At 43.1% G+C, this 23034-nt stretch overlaps 1 protein-coding gene across 3 annotated transcripts; it reads left to right on the top strand.

Moving 5' to 3' along the window:
- Window positions 1–22778, top strand: LOC123590356 (cationic amino acid transporter 3-like). 3 transcript variants are annotated; one of them, XM_045463441.1, is made up of 3 exons: window positions 6268–6358; window positions 19580–19658; window positions 20522–22778. In XM_045463441.1, exon 3 carries the CDS (start codon window positions 20708–20710, stop codon window positions 22469–22471), a length of 1764 nt encoding a protein of 587 aa, XP_045319397.1. In that variant the 5' UTR covers window positions 6268–6358; window positions 19580–19658; window positions 20522–20707; the 3' UTR covers window positions 22472–22778. The 3 variants fall into 3 exon arrangements, with proteins under 3 accessions (XP_045319399.1, XP_045319398.1, XP_045319397.1); XM_045463443.1 differs by lacking the exons at window positions 6268–6358; window positions 19580–19658 and adding an exon at window positions 1–157; XM_045463442.1 differs by lacking the exon at window positions 19580–19658 and having other exon boundaries at window positions 6263–6358.
- The last annotated feature ends 256 nt before the right edge of the window (window positions 22779–23034 follow it).

The following is a 23034-nucleotide window of genomic DNA, read 5'->3' as shown; positions in this document are numbered from 1 at the left end:
TAAAGCTGAAGGCATTGCCTTCTGGCTCCCAGTCTCTGCCAGCACTCCCCTGGTTGTGGGGGGCAGTAGTAAAGCAGGAGGTCTTGGGCTGAGCTGGAATCCCAGCCCTGTTCCTCTCCATGTAGCCTCTTCACCTGGACTCACTCACCTGTAAAAGGTAGGAAATAATTGCAGGGGCTGCAGGAACTATTTCATGGGACTGTAGTGAGAATTATTGCTGTTGTAAGGATGCAACATACTCGGTACATAGTATGGCCTCAAAAAATATTAGCTCTTATTATTTGTCCTTGCTTAGTCTGATCCTCTACCCCCTTAGCCTGGAGTCAAAAAATATTTAGAAGAGAAAAGAACTAAAGTAATAGACTGTAGAAGCCCAAACTGAATGATTGTCAGGAATTTCATAAGGTTCAGCCTAACAAGTGCTCTAATCTCTGAACACAGGAAATGCCCATGAGTGTGCACAAGAAGGGAGGATGGGGACTGGACTTCTGGAGCTTCAGACCCACATCTTCTCCCTTCAATGCATGCCAGGTGTACACACACACACACACACACACACACACACACACACACACAGGTACCCTGGAATATCTAAAGGAAAGCACTGGCCCACTAAATGTGGATTCCCTCCAGTTCCTGCTTCCCTGGCACTAAACCTCACAGGGCAGCGTAGGCTCAGATGATGTCCCTGCTTAGGTTTCTTTCTCATTTCCCTCCTTTCTCCTAGGGAGCAGAATTGGTGAGTCATACACTCTATCCTCCATATGTGCTGGACACTAAGGGGAGACCCAGATGGAGGAGCAGAGTCCCTGTCCTGTGGGAGATCCTGGCAGCTGGATAGATGAGGCTGAGAGCCAAGACAGAGAGTCACAGAGCTCTGGGCACTCCCTCAGCAAATGTTTGTGAGCTGAGTTGGTCAAGGGCAACTGGATCAGGCCCATGGCTCAGATGATCAATGACTGGCAATGATCGCAGGAGGGAAGATGAAGGGAGACACAGAAGTCTAGAAGGTTTTTTTAGGAGACAAGGAGAATGATATTCACTTAGCAAGAGGCAGGAAAATGGAGAGGAGAGATTCAGGTAAGTCTGGGCTCTCAGTGAGTGAATGATCTTGGAATCTTGGAGTAGGGAATGTGAACCTTGGAGACAGATGAGGAGGGAATGTGTACGTGTGTGTGTGTGTGTGTGTGTGTGTGTGTGTGTGTGTGTGTGTTGAGGAATGGGTGTTAGGGAGGCAGAGGGATGGATGATGGAGGGTCTACTGGAAAGAAGGGTTGAGAGTTCAGGTTGAGATGGCCTGGAGAGCCAATCCTCCAGAGGGGGTATGTGACTGGGTGGCAGTGATGGTGGGGATGTGGGTAATCATGTAAAATGTGCCATGGTTATGGCTCCATGGTGACCCTGGGCTGGGTGGGCAAGATGCTGAGAAGCTAGGCTGAGGTCCCTGGCCTTGATGTGTCCTCACAGGCTATGAGGATGACTGAGCCTGGACTGCATAGGCTAGTGTACCATGGCTGGGGGGAGACAGATGCCAAGATCTAGACAGGTGGAGAAGAGGCCTCTGGGGGTCAGGAGACAGAAAGAGGGAGAGGGAAACAGGGATATGTGGGGGGGTGTAATGGGAAGACTGATTAGACCTTTACCCTGGCTCTCCCTTTAACTCATCCCTTCCATGGATTGGATTCTGTGTTTTAAACCTGAAATATCTTCAATAAATGATCTGGTTTAGCCTTTCATCTTCAGAGCTTATATAAGGTATGACTTACCCACTTCCCAGCTGAGGCCTATTTTGGCAAAGATCTCCTGGGAAGAACATGCTAAGAAGGGTCCCAGGAGGCAGGTCTATTGCCTTCTGGGAAGTAACTCCTTCCTCACACAACAGGCCCCAAGTCTGGCTATTTCTCAGGGTCGAACCTCCAGGAAGGGGCACCACAGTGCAGTCATTTGATTCTTTGCTCTGCCCTTTACCTTCTCTGTGACTTGGGGGAATTTTTCTGTGCCTTAGTTTATTATCTGTAAAACAGCAATAGCGAAGCCTGCTTCTGTAGCTTGGTATTGAGGAAAAAATGAGATATATGCAAACAAACTGTGTACAGTTGGAAATATTTATAATTCTAAATAGATTAAGCATTTTAAACCACCCTCATCTTTATCTTCAACTTGGTTACCTTCTCAGATTATTCTCTCCATACTTATTGAGCACATCAGCCTCCTGTCTCCCAAGCCCTTTGCATCCTCAGCCTCTAAATCTGGCACTTCCTTTCCTCTAGCCTTGCTTTATATTCTTCCTCAGTCTCTTTTTCTACTCTTTCCATTGGTCACTCAGCACCTTGAGGATCTGGCTACACTCTGTTAATTTATATGCTTTTCCCCTGTGCCCCAGAGTTTCTTGTCTCGTGTGTCTCCCTCTCATATCCCAGAGTACAAGGCCCTGTCTAATATCCTTTGGATTGCTTTCCTTCTCCCTGGGCTGAGTTCACAGGGTGAATCTAAAAAATGGATACTGAGAGGTGGTGCAGAAAGTTTGAGAATAACAGGAGAGGAGGCCTTGGGAGATAGGACAGCAAACTAGGTTTCTGCATGTGGAGCTTATACCTGCAGGCTGTGTAATCCTCCTTCAGAATGTTTGCCATGACTGGGGGAGGGAAACAATCATCTTCCTCCTGGAGCTAAGGGTTAGAAGGGAATTAGTTTCCTAATGTTTAGAGAGATCGTATTTTGTTCCCTGATGTGAGATACATCATTTGCAGGTCAATACCTCCATGAAAAGAAATAGTCAAGAGAGGACTTTCCTTTTCCTGATTGGTGTGTGTGTGTGTGTGTGTGTGTGTGTGTGTGTGTGTGTATTTCTCAGGTTCTAGCATTTACCAACCCTAGCTCTAAAGAAATACTTTCCAAAGTGTATTCTAAATTTAATTTGCTGAAATTAAGTCCATTTCTTAAGTGGAAGGAATTTGTAAAGTCAGGGATCTAGTTCAGCCTGTTTTATAAAATATGTGTATTTATAGGAGAGGTGGAGGAATAAAGGCGCAAACTTGGAGAGGAAATGTAATCATCCAGATCCTGGCTTTAATTACATGGAACCTGGGCATTTTGAAGTTTATTAAACTTTTAAGTGTCCATGGTTGTAAGACAGACATGTTTTACTTCCTGTTCTGCTCTGCAGGAATTCTCTGGAAGGTTCCCTCTCTACCCTCTTTCCTGCTGCTAAGGAGACTCTTGGGCTCTGGCTATAACCAGATATCTGGCCCTGGGACCTTCAAATGTGTCTGGCAAGGGAGGGAGCAGAAGGAATGATTTCCCTTTGGATTGCTTGAGTTAGTGTTGTTAGGGTCTCCCCTGGCCTTGAGAGGAGCTAGGGGAGCTAGTCTTTGCATAGCCCCAGGAAAGCCTTGGAGAAAGGCAAGGTCCAGCTTGCCATGCATGTCTTGGGTTTTCACACACATGGTTTGTTGCTTCATTACTGGTCCCCAAACATGTAGATTCAAGCATCTACACTGACCTCAAGATCTCTTTTCAATGCCCCAGTTTCTCCTTATGTGGGATTCATATGTATATTTGTGGGGGGCATTCAGTAAGTTGCTGCTTGGAGACACTGATCATGACTGCTCAGAAGGTGTCTGTATTGTTAACTACAAATTAATGGATAGTCACTAGTATGTTATTTGTTTATATTTTGCATGGTATTTATTTAGCTTTCAGTGCATCCTCTCAGTTCTGAACCTCTCCTCACTCTTCTCCATGTGATCCCTAACCAGTCTGTCCCCACCACTTTCTTTAGAGCTAGTCTGCCTCCCTTGCCTTCTTGCCTGTTTCTCTTTCTCCTTGGCCCCCACTCCTCCTTCACTGTTTTTGCCAGGATACATTTACTCTGCAAAATTTAGGGCTGAGCTTCAGGCCTCTCTGGATTTAACTATTTTGGGGGAGCCGGTAGAAGAGGCAGCTTTCATATCCTTGTAGGAGCCTCTGGAATCCCCAGGTTGGCACTGGGAGGGGACCTGGGGCAGTGATGGCAGCAGCTTCACCCTGTCAGCTTTCTGGGTACATCCCTGAGAAGGATGACAGGACCTGAGAGGGGACAGGGGCTCAGCAGGGACCAGGTAAGATGGAAGAGGGTTATAAAGCAAATATATGTCCCCCTCCCTGGCCTGGCTACCTCCTCTTGCTCCACACTTGCCTCCTTCTCTCTCTTTGTCTTCCTCCCTCCCTCCTTCCTGTAGCCCTGTCTTCTTCCTTCCTGTTTTGTCTCCATTACCTTCATTTCTGTCATGCAGATCTGCCCATGGCCCTGTCTCTCTGACTCCAAATATTTTGTGGTCTGAGATTTTCCACAACTGAGTCTGCCCTCAGCTCTTTGTTGTGGCTGTTTCCTTTCCTGATTCCCTCCCTCAGTCTCTAAGGGTCTCTCTTCTAGTCACATATTATGAGATTCACCCTGTGTGACCTTTTGTTTCTCCACCCACATCTCCTCCATTCTGTCTCTTTTTGCTGCACCCCCATCACTGTTCCCCCCCTTGTCCTCTTTTCTAACTCTCTGCCTTGTTTCTCTTATCTCTGTGTCTTCCAGCCTCTATCTCCTCCCACCGCTCAATGTTCAGATACTCATTTGAAATCACCTGAATGGGCTCCACCTTCCAGATCTTCCATTCTGCCACCCCTCCTCCTGGAGAGGGCCTCAACTCTGCATCCTTTGTATTCCCCACAGGTCTGGGCCAGTTCTTTTCCTTACCTGGTGATTATCTGGGGTCCCTGGTATTTCACCCAGGCTCCTACCCTCTACCAAGCAGGCAGTGAATAGCACAGGGAAAGGGGAAGGGATGTTCTTGGGACCAGATGTAAGAACAGGGAGATGCTCCCCCTGAACTTTCCTTTATTTTTCCCTTAAGCAGATGCATATCTTGGAAAATGTCAGCTTGAGGCAGGGGAAGACAGCCTAGAACTGTTGGAACAAACACAAATCAAACACATGCCCCTCATTTACTGTTTTGTCATGACAGCCATCCTTCCAATTCCTGCCCATCTTGTTTGTTTCTAACATTTTAGCTCTGTAGTCTTATCTGGGCCACTCATCAACTACTTGTATAGGGACTGGAACAAAATAGGTGATCGATTATTGTCCTTGGTCCATGTGTACTGGAGATATATTAGGGCAGGATCAATACATTTTTAGGTATTTCTCAGTTGTAGGTTCTCTTTGAGATCTATCTGGAGCAATTTCTTATGTTCCAGTTTCAACACTCTGTCTTAGTATAGCTAGTACAGAGTCTGTTCCTTAAGGTATCCACCACTACCCTTCCCTCCCCTAGCTCCATCTTCACCCTAGTCTTTAAGGAACCTAATCTTGGGTTTAGAGGCATCTCAGCACTATCAAGCAGAGACAGTTGTGCTTTTTTTCCTTGAGATCCATACATTCTTGGGCCTATCACTTAGGCATTCAGCCCTCTGTCTCTCAGTAGGCTCCGCCCTCTTCATCTCTGAGAAGTCTTGCCTCTGTTTGAAGATTAACATTCTGGGAAGGAAGAGGCCCTTTCATTTGGTCACTGTTTCAAAGTCTTGGAACACTATATTTTGATTATACAGAGCAAGGAGACCAGTAGGCAGGGACTATATCTTTTACTTTACTTCCTCCAGCACAATGCTTAATGCTTATTTATTTGGAATCTGCTATGAATGCTGAATGACTGTTTCAGGAAATATCTTCTGATGAAGTTTAAGACATTTCTCTTTTGTTTTCTTCCTGGAGTGATGGGAAACATAGGTGATAGGTTGGGAATGGGTGGTACTGGTAGAGGAACTTAGCCTAGTAGGACATTATGGGAGAAGTTGCTGAAGGGTGCTTCTGTCAATGTTTAAAGGCCTAATGAGTGTGCTTTTTAGCTGAATCTGGGGCTGGCCTCCCAATCACCACAGGCTCTCTCCACCTGTCTCCTACACTCTCTTCCCACCAGCCAGGACCTCTTCCATACCCAGGACTCTGAAAAGCTTATTTACTTCTAAATTCAGATCTTGCTGTCAAAAAAGTCTCCAACAAAGTCCTCTTTAAGCCCTCAGTCTACCTCCTCACCCACTAGTCTTCCACTGCCCACATCAAGCTCCTTCACCCTTTCCCACCCTTTGAATGCCCCCACCTCCTTATGGCCCCAACTCCCTGAGGCCCAGGCTTGCTAGTTCTCAGCCTCCCAAGGGCCCCTCCTCCCTCCCAAGGGCCCCACCTCCCAAAGGCCTTAACACCCTGAGGGCCTCACTAAACTCCAGTCTACATACTGACTCTGCTTGGCCAAGCTCCTTACCTATCTCTGGGTTTGACTTGCACTTTCTTCACAGACCCTTCTCCTCTGAGGGGAAAAAAAGTCTATTGGTAAGTGATTTCTCCTGTTTGTAGAGTTGGCAAGAAAACTGAGATAGTAGAGAAGAAAAAGGCTGGACTTGGGTGGTAGCTGGATGTCCAAACCTTGTGGGGTTTGAGCAGAGGGTATTTCATGACTCGAGAGCTAGACTTTGGATTAGAGAATGCAAACCAGAGGCCTTGTAAGTTTGGGAAGGGCAGGTAGATTTGCTAGGGTCAGAGTGATTTGGAGGCTTAAACTCTGTTCTCCTCTAAACCAGGAAGGTTCTCAGCTCTGCTGAGGAAAATATAAGTTTGGGGAGGTTATTCCTTGGTGCTTCTCCTCCAGAGTCCTTCCCACCTGTTTGCCCTGCCCTCCTTCCTGGCTTTTCCTTTCTGACCTGGTCCAGAGCGTGCTTTATTCATTTTTGTCCCTCCCACAAGTCCCAATACATAGCATGTTTAGACATGTTCTTTGAATGAATGAAGATTCTTCCATCTGGCTCTGCTGCCTCTTTCATATTTGCCACACTTTCTCACTAGAGATTCTGAAAGTGTATCACATCTTCTTAGAGAGGACATTGGTGTGGACATTGTAAAACAGCAGATCCAGTTTGATAAGGTGGTCCACCATTATCAGGGAGAGTTTATCAGGGAGAGGGTTTCTTCTGTCTTGCTTAAGGAGCTAGATATCTATCTTTACAGCTGTGAAGGTATCTCCCTGCCTTTCTCATCTAAATTTTAAGTGTGCTGGGGATTGATTATAGGTCAGGTCAGGCTGTAGGAGGAAAGATTACCAAGTTCCCCTGGGGTGTGACTACTTAGTGGTCTTTAGAACTGCCTCTAAGAGGCAGTTTGCTGTTATCAAAAAACACATTTGCAACTCTTTAATTTTAAATGCCCTAGGAGTTGTAACCTGTTCTCTCCCTTCCCCCCTCCATATCTTCCTATACACTGTGAGCAGCACCCTTAACACCAGAAGCCTAGACAATACTTACCCATGCATGACACTTGTTTGATTGAGTTTGACTGAGTATATGTTGCAAATGTTCATTTCTAGGTTGTCTTTGTCTTGCCCTCTAGCAGTTCTTGGGCAACTGCTCTTCATTATAAATTGATACATGTTATGTCTTCCATCAGGCAGATTCATTTTAACCTTAGTTTAACCAAAATCATGTGGAAAGGCCAATTTCCTTTATCAATCATACTCCAAATTGATAAATACTTTTTTCATCTCTTTACTGATATTTATTTATTTATTTATTTATTTTTAACTTAATTTTTTTATTTTTTAAAATTTACATCCAAATTAGTTAGCATATAGTGAAGCAATGATTTCAGGGCTAGATTCCTTAATGCCCCTTACCTTTAAGAGACAAAACAGATGAACATAAAGGAAGGGAAACAAAGATAAATATTTTTATTGGATTGCATTCTTTTGGTTTATCCTTGTCCCTGTCCCTTTTTTTTTATTATTGCAGAAATCTTAAATTAGAGTAAAGATTAACAAGAATTAGGGAAGAATGATAAAGAGTGTCCCTGAAAATGATGATGGAGGCTCTGTTGTAGATTATGGTGCCTGAGCTGGAGTGAGGCAGATGGATCTTGGTGAAAGAGTCATGTTGATCTATTTGGATAAGAGCTCAGACTGGTGTCATTTCCTATAAAACAAAACAAAGCAAAAGAAAGCAAAACAAAACAAAAAACAAATTGACTTTCCAAGGGAGATGGTTGCTTGTGGAGCAGCTGCCTCAGGCTATGAGAGGAAACAAGTAAAGTCTGGTGAGATGGGGCAGAGAGAAAAAGACAGGTGAGTACTTACATGGGGAGACAGAAGAATTCATATAAAGATATGAAGGAAGATAATCAGAGAGATAGCTGGCTTTCCTAAGCCACCTTGCATGCAGTGTATTAATGATGGTGTATATAGGGAGGAGGTACATGGAAGAAGGAGCCATGGGCTCTGACCACTCACACCTGATGGTCTAAAAGTGGAGACAGAACATAGTGATAGATGGGAGCACTGGATGGATGTAGATTCTGTGCTTACAAGGAAAGGAAGGATTAGGAGGAAAAAAACTGTTTAGCAAGGCTTACTGGAAAAAATAAGTTTAGATCAGTGCTTTTTGTAGACATAGTCCATCTTACATTACAGTTACAGTTTGGAAAATAGTGTGGACAAGAAGACTGATTTCCTTCTAATGCTTTCTCCAGAGAACTTTTATTAGATGTTCTGTGTTGACAGGATTCGGGGTTGAGAAAAGGGAGTAGAAAATCGTAGGGAGGAAGTAGAGAAGAAATTGATTTTCACTGTTGGCATCAATGTATCACATCATTTTCTAATCCCTTAATTGCACATGCAGACTGGCATTCCCCAGCTCTCTTTCTTTTCTTTTTCTTTTTCTTTTTCTTTTTTTTTTAAACATTTATTTATTTTTGAGAGAGAGAGAGAGAGAGGACAGGGGAAGAGCAGAGAGAGAGATAGAAAGTGACACAGAATCCAAAGCAGGCTCCAGGCTCCGTCCCCAGCTCTCTTTCTGATTCTTGTGTGGAAATTCTAATTCTGATTTTTCCTGGTAGTGCATCTAGTTTCTGAAGATCTCTAGAAGCAGAAGCTCAGGTTTTTCTGACTTGTCAAGTTGATCATTTTGTTTTGGTGTGACAGAAATTTTAAGAATTTCCAAAACTGATTCTTAATGAAACTAAACCTGTAAATGTGTCAACCCATGAATGAGGGATGTTGCATTTAACTCTGTCTTCTTGGAAGTTATCCCAGAGGGACTAAGAAAAACCTCCTTGTTCACAACCATCCCAGAAATTTACTAGATAATTGGGAGTCTACACAACCTCTAGAGAAGCTCTGGCTATCTGCTTGTTTACACAAATAATGGTGCAATGATACTAGTGTAGTGTGTGCATGTAGCAGGGACCCCATAGATATTGTTAGAAGGAAGGAAAAGTATTTTGGTCTACATCTACATAGATCTTGGTCTACATTTGTGTGGATGGATTAGGTCTACATGCAGTTGGTCTGGTTTGTGTTAGTTTGCATCAGGATGAGTTTTCACTAATATGGGATTCAGCCTCTGCCAGACTGGGAATGGGATTTAAGAGGTGTAGTGCTGAGAGGGGGATATGTAGATGAGTTGGAGGAGGTGGCTATATTTCCTCTGGGTCTAATGAGTAGACAGTTTAGGGGCTTCCATGCCTTCAGGTTCAAGTCTTGGTTGCACTTAGTAATATTTAGTTGCAGAATTATGGTTTCTAGCCTCATTGAGAGAACATAAAGCAGGTTCTACCGTAAAGAGCTTTTATTTTACAAAAAGGGAGACAAAGCCTTATTCTAAGTAGTATTTAAGCAGAATACAGTACAAAGTAAGATCATAGGTGGGAGGATGATCAGTTTGTTGATCAGTTTGTTGAGGTTGTTCTCAGAAGACTCCTGGGAGATAAGTTTGGACGTTCAGTTTCTTTAGTATGAACTTAATTTGGTTGCTTCAGCTTTCTTTCCAACCTTTCAGGGATGCTATCTGACCTGTATTTCTCTTTCCTTAGGGAAGTAGGTACACATTTCTTACCACTGTAGGGGTTTGTCTCTCTTTTCCTTTTCTGCACAGACTAAGACTGAGAATTATTTTTACTAATTATTATTAATAATATACCTTAGTATCTCTATCTGTAGCAAATATTTAACAGGATCTGTCTAGCTAAGAAAACTGGATTTATTGGTTTAGGCGTGGTGGAATTTGTTTGGTGTATTTTGTGGGGGGCATGGAAAAAAGACCTAAAAGAGGCTCTATATTATGGATCATGGCCCAAGCTGAAGATGTAGCTTGAACTGATTATTTCCTGAGAAACAGGCACAATGCCAAGATGGGGCAATTCCCCCCTTTTCCATGCATAGAAGATACTCACTAGTCTTGCCAACAATGGAAAATGAGGTCTTTACTACTCTTACCTTCCATCAAGTAGGAAGCCATCTGGGATCTTCACATGCCCTTGCCTTGACTGTTCAATTCCAATTGAGGAGTATCTTCGTGGTTCATAGTTTATGTATCTTTTATTTCTTTTAGGAAGTGGGGAGGTGTTCATGAAATGCCCCCAATTATAAGTTACCAGAGAGGGGAATTCTGAATATGCCACCATTGTCTTGCACTGACTGTAATTGAATATGTGATGCTTTGGTGGTTAATGATGGTGGTGTTGATAATTTAGGAAGAAAAAAAATGTTGATTTTGCTTGAGTTCTTTTATAGAAAGAATCACTGGTACTTGATTTTTTAATTTTTAATTTGTCTTTGTATTCATTTACACTGAGTTAAAGTCTGATCTTTGATAGACTGAATATAGTATTCGTCTCTTATTAGATTTTTGTGGTTTCTACTTGAGGGACCATCCAATTTCTCACTTTAGACACAATCCAAAGTACACTGAACCCATCTGTGTTATTTGTTTACAGACAGTACAGGAAAAAGAAATCCAGAAAATTCTTTTCTCTGGGAGCTTAAAATGTAAGGGCATTTCATGGATACATCCCTACCCTTCTGAAATAAGTGAAATCCTGTTCTACACACCATTTAGTCAATTGACTATTGTCCTACTCCTCCACTCTGTAAGCTAACCTTAAATGTAGTTATTGCAGTTTGAGTGTTGTGTCACATTCCCTGATGCTAAAGCATTAGGTGACTTGTTTTCCAAATAAAGTAAAGTGGTAAAAGTAATAAAGCTCTGTGTTGTCTGTTTAGTTGTGACACATCAAGGAAATAAGACTGGAAAAAAATCATAAGTGTCAAAAATATTGTACTTTGTCTCACCTGACATAGGTGACAAAGGACTTACTTCCTTTGTACTTTCACTTTGCTGTGGTGGAAGAGACTTGGACCTCACTTCTTGTGTCAGATCTCTGATATGACCAAACTGGGCTGTAAATCCTGGGCTACTTACATAGCTGTGGCCAGTTAACTCTTTGTACCTCAGGCTGCACCTGGCGAAGGAAAGACAAGCTGAAAGTATCATCAAGCAGAAGCTCTGCTCCTCTGCAACCCCTCATCACCTACTACTACCATCTTCCATAACTGGGTGTTCTGCTTGTGCAAAGTTATAGGCCTGTGAGTTATACCACTGGACATTAATGAGGGGAGAGCAAGGGATAAGGAGAGCATACTAGAGAGATTAGATATCTATCCGTAGGTATGCCCAGAGAACCTTCTGGAAGGAGGGTCATGTTGAGCAGGGTTTGGAAAGTGTGTGTTATAAGCAAAGAAGGACAGTCTGTGTGAGGGCTAATGTTAATTCCAGTAACACTTGCATTTTTGGGGAAAGATTTGTCCTGTTGAAGCAGAAACCACAAAAATGGATAATAGTAGGAATAAGTGGGGTGCCTGGGTGGCTCAGTCAGTTAAACATCCAACTCTTGGTTTCAGCTCAAGTCAGGAGCTCACAGTTCATGAGTTTGAGCCTCACATCAGGCTTCATGCTGACAGCGAGGAGTCTGGTTGAGATTCTCTCCCTCTCTCTCTGCCCCTCTCCTACTCGCTCTATCTCTCTAAATAGACAAATACACTTAAAAATTTTTTTTAAAATAGTAGGAGTCAGTGGTAGAAGACCAGTGTGTGTGTGTTGGTGGGGGGGAACACTTGGAAATACAATCTTAGAAGTTTGGACTTAAGGGGCACCTGAGTGGTTCAATCCATTGAGCATCCAACTTCAGCTCAGGTCATGATCTCATGGTTCCTGGGTTCGAGTCTTGTGTCAAACCTTGCACCCATAGCACAGAACCTGCTTCAGATTCTTTGTCTCTCTCTTTGCCTCTCCCCTGCTGGTGCCCACTCTCTCTGTCTCTCAAAAATAAATAAACATAGGGGCGCCTGGGTGGCGCAGTCGGTTAAGCGTCCGACTTCAGCCAGGTCACGATCTTGCGGTCCGTGAGTTCGAGCCCCACGTCGGGCTCTGGGCTGATGGCTCAGAGCCTGGAGCCTGCTTCTGATTCTGTGTCTCCCTCTCTCTCTGCCCCTCCCCCATTCATTTTTTGTCTCTCTCTGTCCCAAAAATAAATAAACGTTGAAAAAAAAATAAAAAATAAATAAACATTAAAACATTAAAGAAAAGAAGTTTGGACTTAACAGAGAGCAAGAAACTGCAGGTCTGGTTGAGGGTTTCTGTGTGTGTGTGTGTGTCCACATGTGCAAAATCTTTGTCTTTTTAAGACTTGAGGAAAGTATAGTTTTACAGAAGGAAGGTAGAGAGCACTCTCACTTAAGTTATTTGCAGAAATGCGGTGTTCAGGAAAAATGTGATTTAGGACTTCATCCTCCATTAAGGGCAGGATTCCCTTATAGCTATTGAGTGAATTTGAGAGCTCAGAGAGGGTAGACCAGGGAGTATGGCAGGAAGCTGGCTCTGGAAAGCTGGCTTTGCAGTATTTGCAAATTGTAGGATCCTACTAGATAGAGGGGTAGTGTGGACGAGGTGCTAACTGTCTAAGTGGCAGTATGGGAAACTGTCCATTTTTCTAGGGCTTCCATCACACCCAGAGGAACAATGAAGGTCTCACAGTGACTCTTAGACCTTAAGTGAAGAATCTGGCTTCCTGCTTTGGGCCTGTGTTCATGGTGGCTTTTGTTCAGTTTACCTATGTATTCTCAACTGTTTCCATTATGGAAGTGTGGGTGTACAAATGCACCACACTTACTATTATTTAAAGCTCTAACCATGAACTCAAAGCCTCTCTTGTATTCTGGACTGCCCCTACCAGAGTTGCAGGGCTGCTTGATTTAAAAGTTTGGAAACTTGGGGGAAGCTCAGCATCCAAAAACAAATTATGCTTGTTTGTTTAGGAGACACTGGTTTGATTGGCTCCTGAATTTTCATTGCCTGGAAAATTTTAAGGATAAGGGAATTTATGTAGTTTGGGATCAGGAAGGTGCTGTGCTTGATTATCAAGGATTGATACAATCTCTGCAGATTTTCCACTTAAAGCTTGAAAATAATTATTTAACAGTGTCATAGGTATTTCTCTCAAGTCTTTATCAAACTTCTAGCAAAACAGCTAGTATCCAAACTATCTTCGAGACTATTCAGGAGCCACAAGGCCAACTTCCTGCTTAGCAGGAGTGTTAACACCCAACCAAGGGAACCAGTGAATTTACTTCCTGGGAAAATTGTTTTTGAAAAGGAAAGGTCCATAGTGAGGACAGTACCCTTCTAGACAGAGGAGTGAACACAATGACCTCCAGGACAAAGGAGAGTGGGTGTGGTTGGCTGGGAAAGCAAGAGAGCCTGCAGTTTAGTGGGAGGTTTGTTGGACTTGACAGGAGCTCTTTTTGTGGACTTGGGATGGAACTTTTGTTTTGGAGTTTGGAAGGAGCTCAGAGACTGACAGAAACACAGGGAAGAGGGAAGGAAAAGGGAGCCCGAGGCATTATAGAATTCATACAAGCTATCCTCGTGTTTTCTGGCCTTTCTCTGCATTTCTTTCGACACCTCCTTTGCACCTAGCCTCTTCTTTGGGAGAGTCTGGTTTCTAATTAAACTGAGATTCACAAACCTAAGGTTCTTAGGCAATGTACTCAGGAAATATTCTTGAAATAGATGAGAGTGCATGTTCTAGTCTCCTGCTTCCAACTAGGTTTGGTCCTTTATCTTAAAAAAAATCCTACATACAGGAATGTGAAGATGTGGTAGTCTTTAATATATCAATATATTCATTTTCTCTGTTCTAAATACCTCTGAAGGTTTTCTTGGTAGAGTTATGAGCAGTGTTTGTCCTGGGTAGTGAGGGTTAAGGGTGGGAGTGTGGAATTCAGAAAGTGGAGGTATATGGATCCTGGCCCTGACCTCTGTAAGCTTTTAGACTGTAAAGTAATTTAAGTGACACACCCAGGACATCAGCAGACAGAAAGGGAAAAATTAGTTTCAGCTGAACATTCAGATTGGCTCTAAGTGCTGGAGGGAAGAGGAGGAAGGTTGGAGATGGGGGTCAGTCAGGATGGCTTAGGAAAGGCTTCTAAACTGGGGAAAGATTGTAGAATAGGATTGAGAAGAGCTAGAGGGTTAAGACTGTAAGGAAGGAGTGAGGAGGGCATCCCTGGCAGGGCAGGTAACTTACCCAGGCCAGAGGCTCATCACAGGAAGGCTAAGTCAGGATGTAAAGATCTGAGTTAGGAAGGATTGATGGTCTGAATGTAAGGGGAGAATTAGGATGGGGCTCTGACAGCTGAGTCCCACAGTCTGGACTGAATATACACTATTGGAATAATCACAGATTATTGCAAGGAGAAGGGACATTTTGGAACATGGTGCTTGAGGATGATGTCTCTCTGTGTTGTTATAAGCTAGGTTTGTGTTAGGCTCTCTCAGAATTCCCAATCATGAGTTTTCTTTCTCTTCTGTAAGTTTGCTTGTTCATTTGTCCTGCCTGCTTCCGTTAGAGTCATAAAACATGATTATTTAATTCCCAGATGTTGTGTGTTTGGGTTGCTTCTCTCATATCTTCTTACTTTGTCTGTAGCCCACAGTCCCTCATCTTCAGTAAAAGTGGGAAGAGCACAAGGACCACTCTGCACAACACAGTTGAGGGAAACAGAAATGATCAAAAGCCTTACCCATCTCCGACCCTGCCATCCAGATGGTCTTCCTCTGGGATTCCTGTTCAGGGTCCATGGATGGACTTCAGAAGAGTGTAGGACACGTTTTGAGGTGACCAACATCAGAGAAGTCTTTGATTCAACAAATTTTGGGAACCACTGTTGTGTCTTTATTGAGACGTAGGTGGCTGGGGACCATTCCACAGAGAGTGAACGGTGGACAAGCATCGTTAGTGTCTAGTAAGGAACCTCCAGAGACAATTGAAAGAGCTCAAGGAGAAAGAGGAATTGGGAAAAGGGAAATGTGGTTCAGAGGGAACTGATGGGAGGGCTACCCCATCGTCTGACGTTCTCCACCCTCCTCTAGCAGGTATTTCTTCTCTGTAATCTCCACATCCTGACGACTACAGGATTCTGGTTCCCCTTCAGTTTAAATCTGTTGAGTGCCTGTAGTTTACCAGGCTCTGAACCAAGTATTCTTTCAACATAATCTCATGTAATTTCTGTGTTGAATCTGAAGTGCACAGACTGGAGTCAACCCTCCTTTAGTTATGGACTGGTAGCACACACCACTTCCTGTCAGGCCCATATCAATGCATTTTATTTTCCTCTTTCATCCTTCTCTCTATTCTCATTTCTCCTCCTCACTAGAGGCACTTGCTTTTGTGTATTTAATAAATGCTCTTCCAATCCATGGTCGGTATGTGCATTTAGATGCATTCAACAAATACACAGTAGCAACTGTTTCAGGCACAGTTGTAGGTGTGGGGAATACAGCCAGGAGCAAAACAGTAAAAAAAAAAAAAAAAAAAAAAAAAAAAAGTCCTGCTTTCATGGAGCTTATATTCTATGGGAGTGAAACAAATCATGAACAAATAAACAAATAAAACATACACTATTTAACTACTGTCAGTATTTAAGTAAGTGCTATGGGGAAAAAAGGGAGGGGGCAGGGGGATGAGGTACATTATGGATGCTTAGGAATGGACTGCAGTTTCATATGGGGTGATTAAGGAAGGCCATGCTACAAATGTGCTATTTCACCAAATGCAGTAAAGGGAGAAAACGTGTGGATATCTGGGCTAGAAGTAGTGTAGTTATAGGGAACAGCAAGCACAAAGGCCCTGAGTTAGGGTCTTGACTTTTAGATCAGGAGGTCAGCATGGTTAGAAGGACAGTGACTAGAGAAAAAATGAGTGGGAAGATAGAGAAACAGAGGCTGAGAGGTAGCTGGGTCAGTGACCAATACTGTAGGACTAGGTAGGCCAGTGTAATGCAGACTTTTTCTTATACTCTAAACAGAAAGGGAAAATAGTAGAAGGTTTTGAAGAGGAATGACATGACATTTTTAACAGATACATGTGTATCTTTGACAAATATACATTTTTTAATGTTTTATAAATGGCATGGTACATAAATGGCGTTGTGCTATACACCTCATCTTACTTTTCCTTTTGCTACCTAACATTGTTTCTGAGATCTACCCAAGTTGCTGTCTGTAAATCTACTTTATTATATCTGACTGCTGTGTAATATTTCATAGTACACATATGGCACATTTTACTTATATATTCCTCTAGTAACAGACTCTGGCATAGCTGCCAAATTTCTGCTACCACAAACAGTCCTGTGATGAACGTGCTCATATGGGCTTCCTTAGAGACTCACGAGAGAGTTCCTTGGAGTGTTTATCTCAGAGAAGGATTGCAGGGTGGGAGGGTGTGTGCATCTTAATTCCCCCAAGACGGTGCTTCAGGATGGTGGCCCCAGTTACACTCCCACCAACAGTGCATGATATTTTGTACCTTCTCATCAAATTCTCATGTTGATCTGGTAATGGAAGTCTCGTAAGGTTCCTTGTGGAACCTGAGGAAATGAGGAAATTGAGGCTTAGAGAGATTAAGAAAATTACCTTAGGTTATATAGTCAAGCTGTAGATCCAGGGCCCAAATCCAAACTTTCTGACATAATGCTCATTGCTCTTAGCAGTATAGTACCCAGCACTGCCTCTTCCAGAAACAAGATGAAGTATCCGCAGGGTAGTATGTTTTATTGTTGTTGTTGTTGTTGTTGTTGTTGTTGTTAGAGTCTTGGATTTTTCAATGCCTGGTCTAACTCATTTAGCCTAGGATCTCCAAGTGTTTAGCACCAGCACGTATGAGTGTGTCTAATTAGAGTCCTTAGCGTTTCAAGATGAAGTACATGGAATAAAACTGTTTTCATTGTCTCATGAGGACTAGCGAACAGGCTTGAGTTTTAGTGGATGATTTTGAGGTTACACATTTGTAAATACTAATTGATTTTACAGTTTGGATACTGGGGTCAGATTTTAATTTTAAAGATTAGGTAGATTATAGTAAGTACTTATTGTTTGCTAGACACTGATCTAAGTACTTTACAGACATCATTTCATCTATTTCTCACAACAACCCTAAGAATTATTTACTTTTACTCCCATTTGACCATTGTGGGAATGAAAGCCCAAAGAGGTGAACTAACTTGTCCAGAGTTACCAGGTTTGAGGCTGAAGTTGTGATTTTAACCTGAATTGTTTGCCTAACTATAAACTGTGCTGCCTTCCTGTGAAAGAAGCTTTTAGAATCTCTTTCCTTTGAAACTGAGGAAAATTTCTTGTCAGTTGGGTAGTTTAGAGCAGTCATGGGAAGTACAGGGCTAGTGGATAAGAATCTCCTGAGGGACAGGACCTGATGTTTTAAAATGTCATCAGGTGTCTTCATTATGCCTCCCTCTGTCCCCCAAAGTGAGAACCTCTGCCTTAGGACCTCCTACCTAGATTATAGGACCGGAGCATGATGCCTTAAAATAAGCAGAGATTCTCTGAGTGTGGTTTGTTGGTTGTCTATAACACAAGACAGCCTGATAGGTTTAAAGCAAGTGTCCTTAAAGGCAAGCATTTTTTTTTTTTTTATCACCCTGTGTGGCTTATACCTGCCATGAGTGATGTGCAGTCAAGGTTTCATCAGGTGGTTTTCCCTTCACACTTTTCATTTTGCTTGCCTTATGCATGGAAGGTAATACCATTTATATCTTTACCTGAACCAGGTTTATAAAGGTTTCTTACTATAACATATGTATTTCAAAGTAAAGTAGATAGGAATTCTGGATTATGTGTTCTTTCAGGTTGCTCTTCTCAGTTTGTACATTTGTTTAACAAATATTTATTGAGCACCTAACTCACAGTCTAATGGAGAAGACAGGCAGCTAACCTGGAATTTTGATACATTAGGATAAGTGGCACATGGGGTAAATCCAGGTGCCATGAGAGCACATAGGAAGGGCAGCATAAGAGTCCAGGGAGGCTTCCTGGGGAAGCAACATCTGAGCTGGGAAGTGACAGAGAAGTGGGGGTTAGCTAAGTAAAGGGACACGAGGGCATTAGAAGCAGGGGAACAGGGTGAGTATAGAATTTCACAGCTGGAGCAGGAACTGGTCAGGGGGTGAGGCTGGAGGAATCAGCACCGGTCAGATGATGAAGGAAGGAAGGACTAGGAGGAAGGGCAGTGGGAACCACTGAAGGGTTTGAAGCCTGAGTGTGGGTGTGGGATACCTAATCACATTTATAGTGTAAAAAGATTCCACGAGTTAATAATTGACCCTCCTGGGGCATCTGGGTGGCTCAGTCTGTTAAGTGTCTGACTTCTGCTCAGGTTATGATCTTATGGTTTGTAGGTTCAAGTCCTGCATTGGGCCCTGGGCTGACAGCTTGGATCCTGTAGCCTGCTTCAGATTCTGTGTATCCCTCACTGTCTGACCCTCTCCTGTTCATTATCCCTCTCTCTCTCTCTCTTTCTCTCTCTATCTCTCTCATTCAAAAATAAACAAACATTAAAAAAAATACAAAAAAGAATTGACCCTCCTAATTTATCTCATATGCTTGTTTGTAAATCATAACTTGGAACTGGTGAGTGGCAAATAATTCTAAATGGATTTTTAGACAGAAGACTGACCCATAACCCCAGGGTTGCTTTTGATCATCTATAGAGAAGACTTTTCAATTCTGACATGATCTTTCTGTGTTTAGAAACCTCTGGCAACTTTTCTTAAAAGTCTCTCAAAACCAAACCCTGAGTATTGCAGAGAATGGGGGCTGAATGACTTTTTTTCTCTGTTCTCTACTATTGATTTCTAGGGCAGTGCTGTGAATTGTTCATCCAAAACCTTGCTCCCCTTGAGAAATGGATCATTTGAATAGCAGCAGTGGAGGGGAAAGGAGGAACTATAGGCAGTGCTCCTTCATTAAGAAAATATTAAGACAATGGTTTTATTGAGTTAAAAATAACTCCTTGTGAAAAATTAATCGGGAGTTGTAAGTGTTTTAATACAAGTCCACAGAGCAGGGAAGATTCTCCAGGCCACTGTCAGCTGACATTACAGATGGCTCAGAGTGTTTATAGAGCACAGTGCCCCAGTGAGGAGACTCTGCAGAAGTGAGCTCACCTCCTCTCTTGGAACCCAGAGAAGGACACAGAAGGAATTACATTGGTTGTAAGCTACTGAGCTAGGTGACTTACTGTTTTGCTCCCTACCCACCTCACTTTCATAACTGTGGACATAATAACTGTAGTGATTTTTTGTCTGGTTGCTTTGGGTGAGGTTTATTCAATATCAAAATTCACAAAACAATCTCTCTGGCTCTTCTCCCTTCTTAGTAATGGACCTTTGGTTGGCTGCTCCACCCATTTCTCCAGTGTTTCCTCACCAAGCAGACTGTTCCTCTCCTTCTTGCAGGTAGTTATGAAGACGCTTCCCCCTTCTCCCTCTTCCTCAATTTTCATTGCACCCATGTGAGCCTATGTGACTAAATAGAAGGGTTGGACTGTGATTTTTTTTTTTTTTTTGCCATCAGTATAAGCTGATGCAGAATGAGGAGATAGGGGACCAAACTGACATCTGACCTTGGCTAGCTGATTTGGAGGCTACAAGTTTTTCTTTATTTTTTAAAAATGTTTACTCATTTATTGTGTGTGTGTGTGTGAGAGAGAGAGACAGAGAGAGAGAGAGAGACAGAGAGAGAGAGAGAAGGAGAGGGGCAGAGAGAAGGAGAGAGAGAATCCCAAGCAGGCTCAGTGCTGTCAGCAAAGAGCCCTACTCAACGCTTGATCTCAAAACCACAAGATCCTGACCTGAGCCATACAAGAGTCTAATGCTTAACCAACTGAGCCTGGGGATAAGGGCTTTAAAAATGTCTTTTAAATTCAGATGATATTTTTAAAAATGGTTCTGTTATTGCAATGAAGCCATCTAGCTCATGAATTAATGTGTCATAGCTCCTGCTCAAACACTGCACACACATCTCACATGTGAATTGTTGCACAATATATCCATGCCCTGTTGTGTCTTACAGCTTAATTAGTATATGAAGCTATATCAGTTAGCTGAACCCAATGGTATTATACACATGTAGTGTGTAAATAGGACTATGTTGGGAAGTATCTGGCCCCTTTTCTGGGGAAAAGCAGGGTTGATCTTTCTTTGATGTCTTTTGGTGTCAGATTCCTTGATATTTGTGCTGCAACAAGTAACATGGGACATCTGAGCTTTGGTTGGTTGGTGGAACACCATTGTTCAATAAATATTTATTGTTTACTTAGGCATTATGGATGGATAGCACGTACCAGATGAAATATGAAACAGCAGATTTGAAGACTGAGCAAAGGAACTTGGCTGCCCCAACCCAACTCACCTTAACTTAGCCTCACAGAACCCAGTTAAAAGCCCTAGCCTTCCTGCACTTGCTACATCTCGTTGATCCTAGAACTTCTTCAATTCCAGCTACAATGTTGTATCAAGTACTTTGCAGATTTGGTGGAAAGCTGATACGCAGACGTACACTGGAAAAAGAAGTCCCTGAGTTTAAATTTGTCAGAAGCCTGAATACTCTGGACTTAGTGGCCCTGAGTGTGGGCAGCACAGTGGGTGCAGGTATGTATGTTCTGGCTGGTGAGGTAGCCAGCAATCAAGCAGGACCATCCATCATGATCTGCTTCTTAGTGGCTGGACTATCTTCTCTATTGGCTGGCCTGTGCTATGCTGAGTTTAGTGCTCGGGTTCCCCATCCTGGATCTGCATATCTCTACACCTTTGTCACTATAGGTGAATTCTGGGCTTTCATCCCTGGCTGGAACCTCATCCTCTCCTGTGTGGTTGATGTAGTCATTCTGATCCAAGTCTGGGCCTTAGCTTTTGACAACCTGATTGGGAACAGTATCTCTCAGACCCTGCATGAGAGCGTCTCACAGAGTGTTTCCCAAGTCCTTGGAGACAAGCTAGGCTACTTTTCTGTGGTCCTTCTGTTGTTTGTCATAGAAATTCAACAGTTGAGTAATCGTGGATACTTCATGGTTGCCAAAGTGATGACATTGGTGAAACTTTTGCTTCTCAGTTTTGTCATCATCTCTGGCTTCATTAAGGGGGACCTGCACAACTGGAATCTCACAGAAGAGGACTATGCAAAGGCTGGACTCAATGATACCTCTGGCTTGGGCCCTCTGGGCTCTGGAGGATTTGTGCCTTTTGGCTTCCAGGGGATTCTCCATGGATCAGCTACCTGTTTCTATGCATTTATAGGTTTCAGCATTATTGTTACCAGAATCAAGGAAACCCAGAATCCCCAGCATTCCATCCCAATGGGCATTGTGATTTCACTGTTCCTCTGCTTTTTGGTGTATTTTGGTGTCTCTGCAGCACTTACACTTATGGTGCCTTACTACCACCTTCAACCTGGGAGCACCTTGCCTGAGGCATTTCTTCATATTGGCTGGACCCCTGCTTACCATGTTGTAGCTTTTGGATTTCTTTGTAGTTTTTCTGGCATCTTCTGGGGCCCTATATTCCACATACGTCTGGTAATATACATGATGGCACAGGATGGCCTCCTGTTCCCTGTCCTTGCCAAGATCCATACTGGCACATATACCTCCACTGTGGTCACTGTGGTTTTTGGTGTTATTCAAGCAATCATGGCGTTTTTCTTTAGAGTCACTGATCTTATGGACTTCAGTTCAGTTGGAACCCTGATATCTTATTCCCTGGTAGCTTTTTGTGTTCTCATTGTCAGGTATCAGCCTGATAGAAGGAATGAGGAAAATGAAGCAGAGGCACAGCAGCAGAATTTACCTGCAGCAGAGACCCTGACTCTACAGGGACTACTTTTTCCAGGCAGCTCCACCCCCACTCCGCTCTCTGGCCGGGTTGTCTATGTTTGCTCCTCACTGCTTGTTCTGCTGCTCATTCTTCTGTGTCTGGTGCTGGCCCAGTGGCCAGTTCTGCTTTCTGGAGACCCAGTGTGGATTTCAGTGGTTGTGGTGCTCGTGGTGCTCATCACTGGGATCACTGGGGTCATCTGGAGACAGCCACAGAACTCCAGTCCCCTTCACTTTAAGGTCCCTGCTCTGCCTGTCCTCCCACTACTGAGCATCTTTGTGAATGTCTGCCTTATTATGCAGATGTCAGCTGACACCTGGGCCAGATTTGGTGTCTGGATGCTGATTGGGTTTGCTGTCTACATCGCCTATGGGATTCAGCACAGCCTGGTCACTTAACCTCGCTTAAGGGCCAAAACTGTAGATGTAGAACTGAGCAGTGCCAGTACATATTTGTTTTGACACCACCACACCTGAATGTGATCTGGTCCCCTGCACAATAATGCAGAGTACTCTTAGCACGTGGAAAGCTAGGGTTCTATGGTATATTGGTGAGGGAATACTAATGGAGCTCTGTATTTATGATGGGATGAAGGATGTATCTTTGCTATTTCTCCTTTTTTTTAACCTGTCTACTTTTCAATTGTGTCTATAGCTGCTTACTGGCTTTGTAAAATTATTATTAAAGGGAACTTGGGAAAGCGTTTTCCTTTTCTTTGAGTATTGACTAATGGGAGGGGGGTGGCACCACCTGGCTAGCTCGGTTGGTAGAGCATGTGATTCTTGATCTCAGGGTGATGAGTTTGAACCCCATGTTGCCCATAGAGATTACTTAAGAAAATATCCAACCCCTTTGGCAGCTACCCAGTTGTGCCCCGTATTTAGGAGTTGGTGATTTTGTTTGTCTCTTTTTGTTTGTTTGTTTTATTTCTTGAATTCCATATAAGTGCATAAATATATAG

This window comes from Leopardus geoffroyi, chromosome B4 (assembly GCF_018350155.1).
Source record: "Leopardus geoffroyi isolate Oge1 chromosome B4, O.geoffroyi_Oge1_pat1.0, whole genome shotgun sequence".
NCBI lineage: Eukaryota > Metazoa > Chordata > Mammalia > Carnivora > Felidae > Leopardus > Leopardus geoffroyi.
This window is presented reverse-complemented; position numbering and strand designations above follow the sequence as displayed.

Coding starts and splice junctions, on each gene's coding strand:
- LOC123590356 (XM_045463443.1), top strand. CDS start 20,708: ATGTTGTATCAAGTACTTTGCAGATTTGGTGGAAAGCTGATACGCAGA.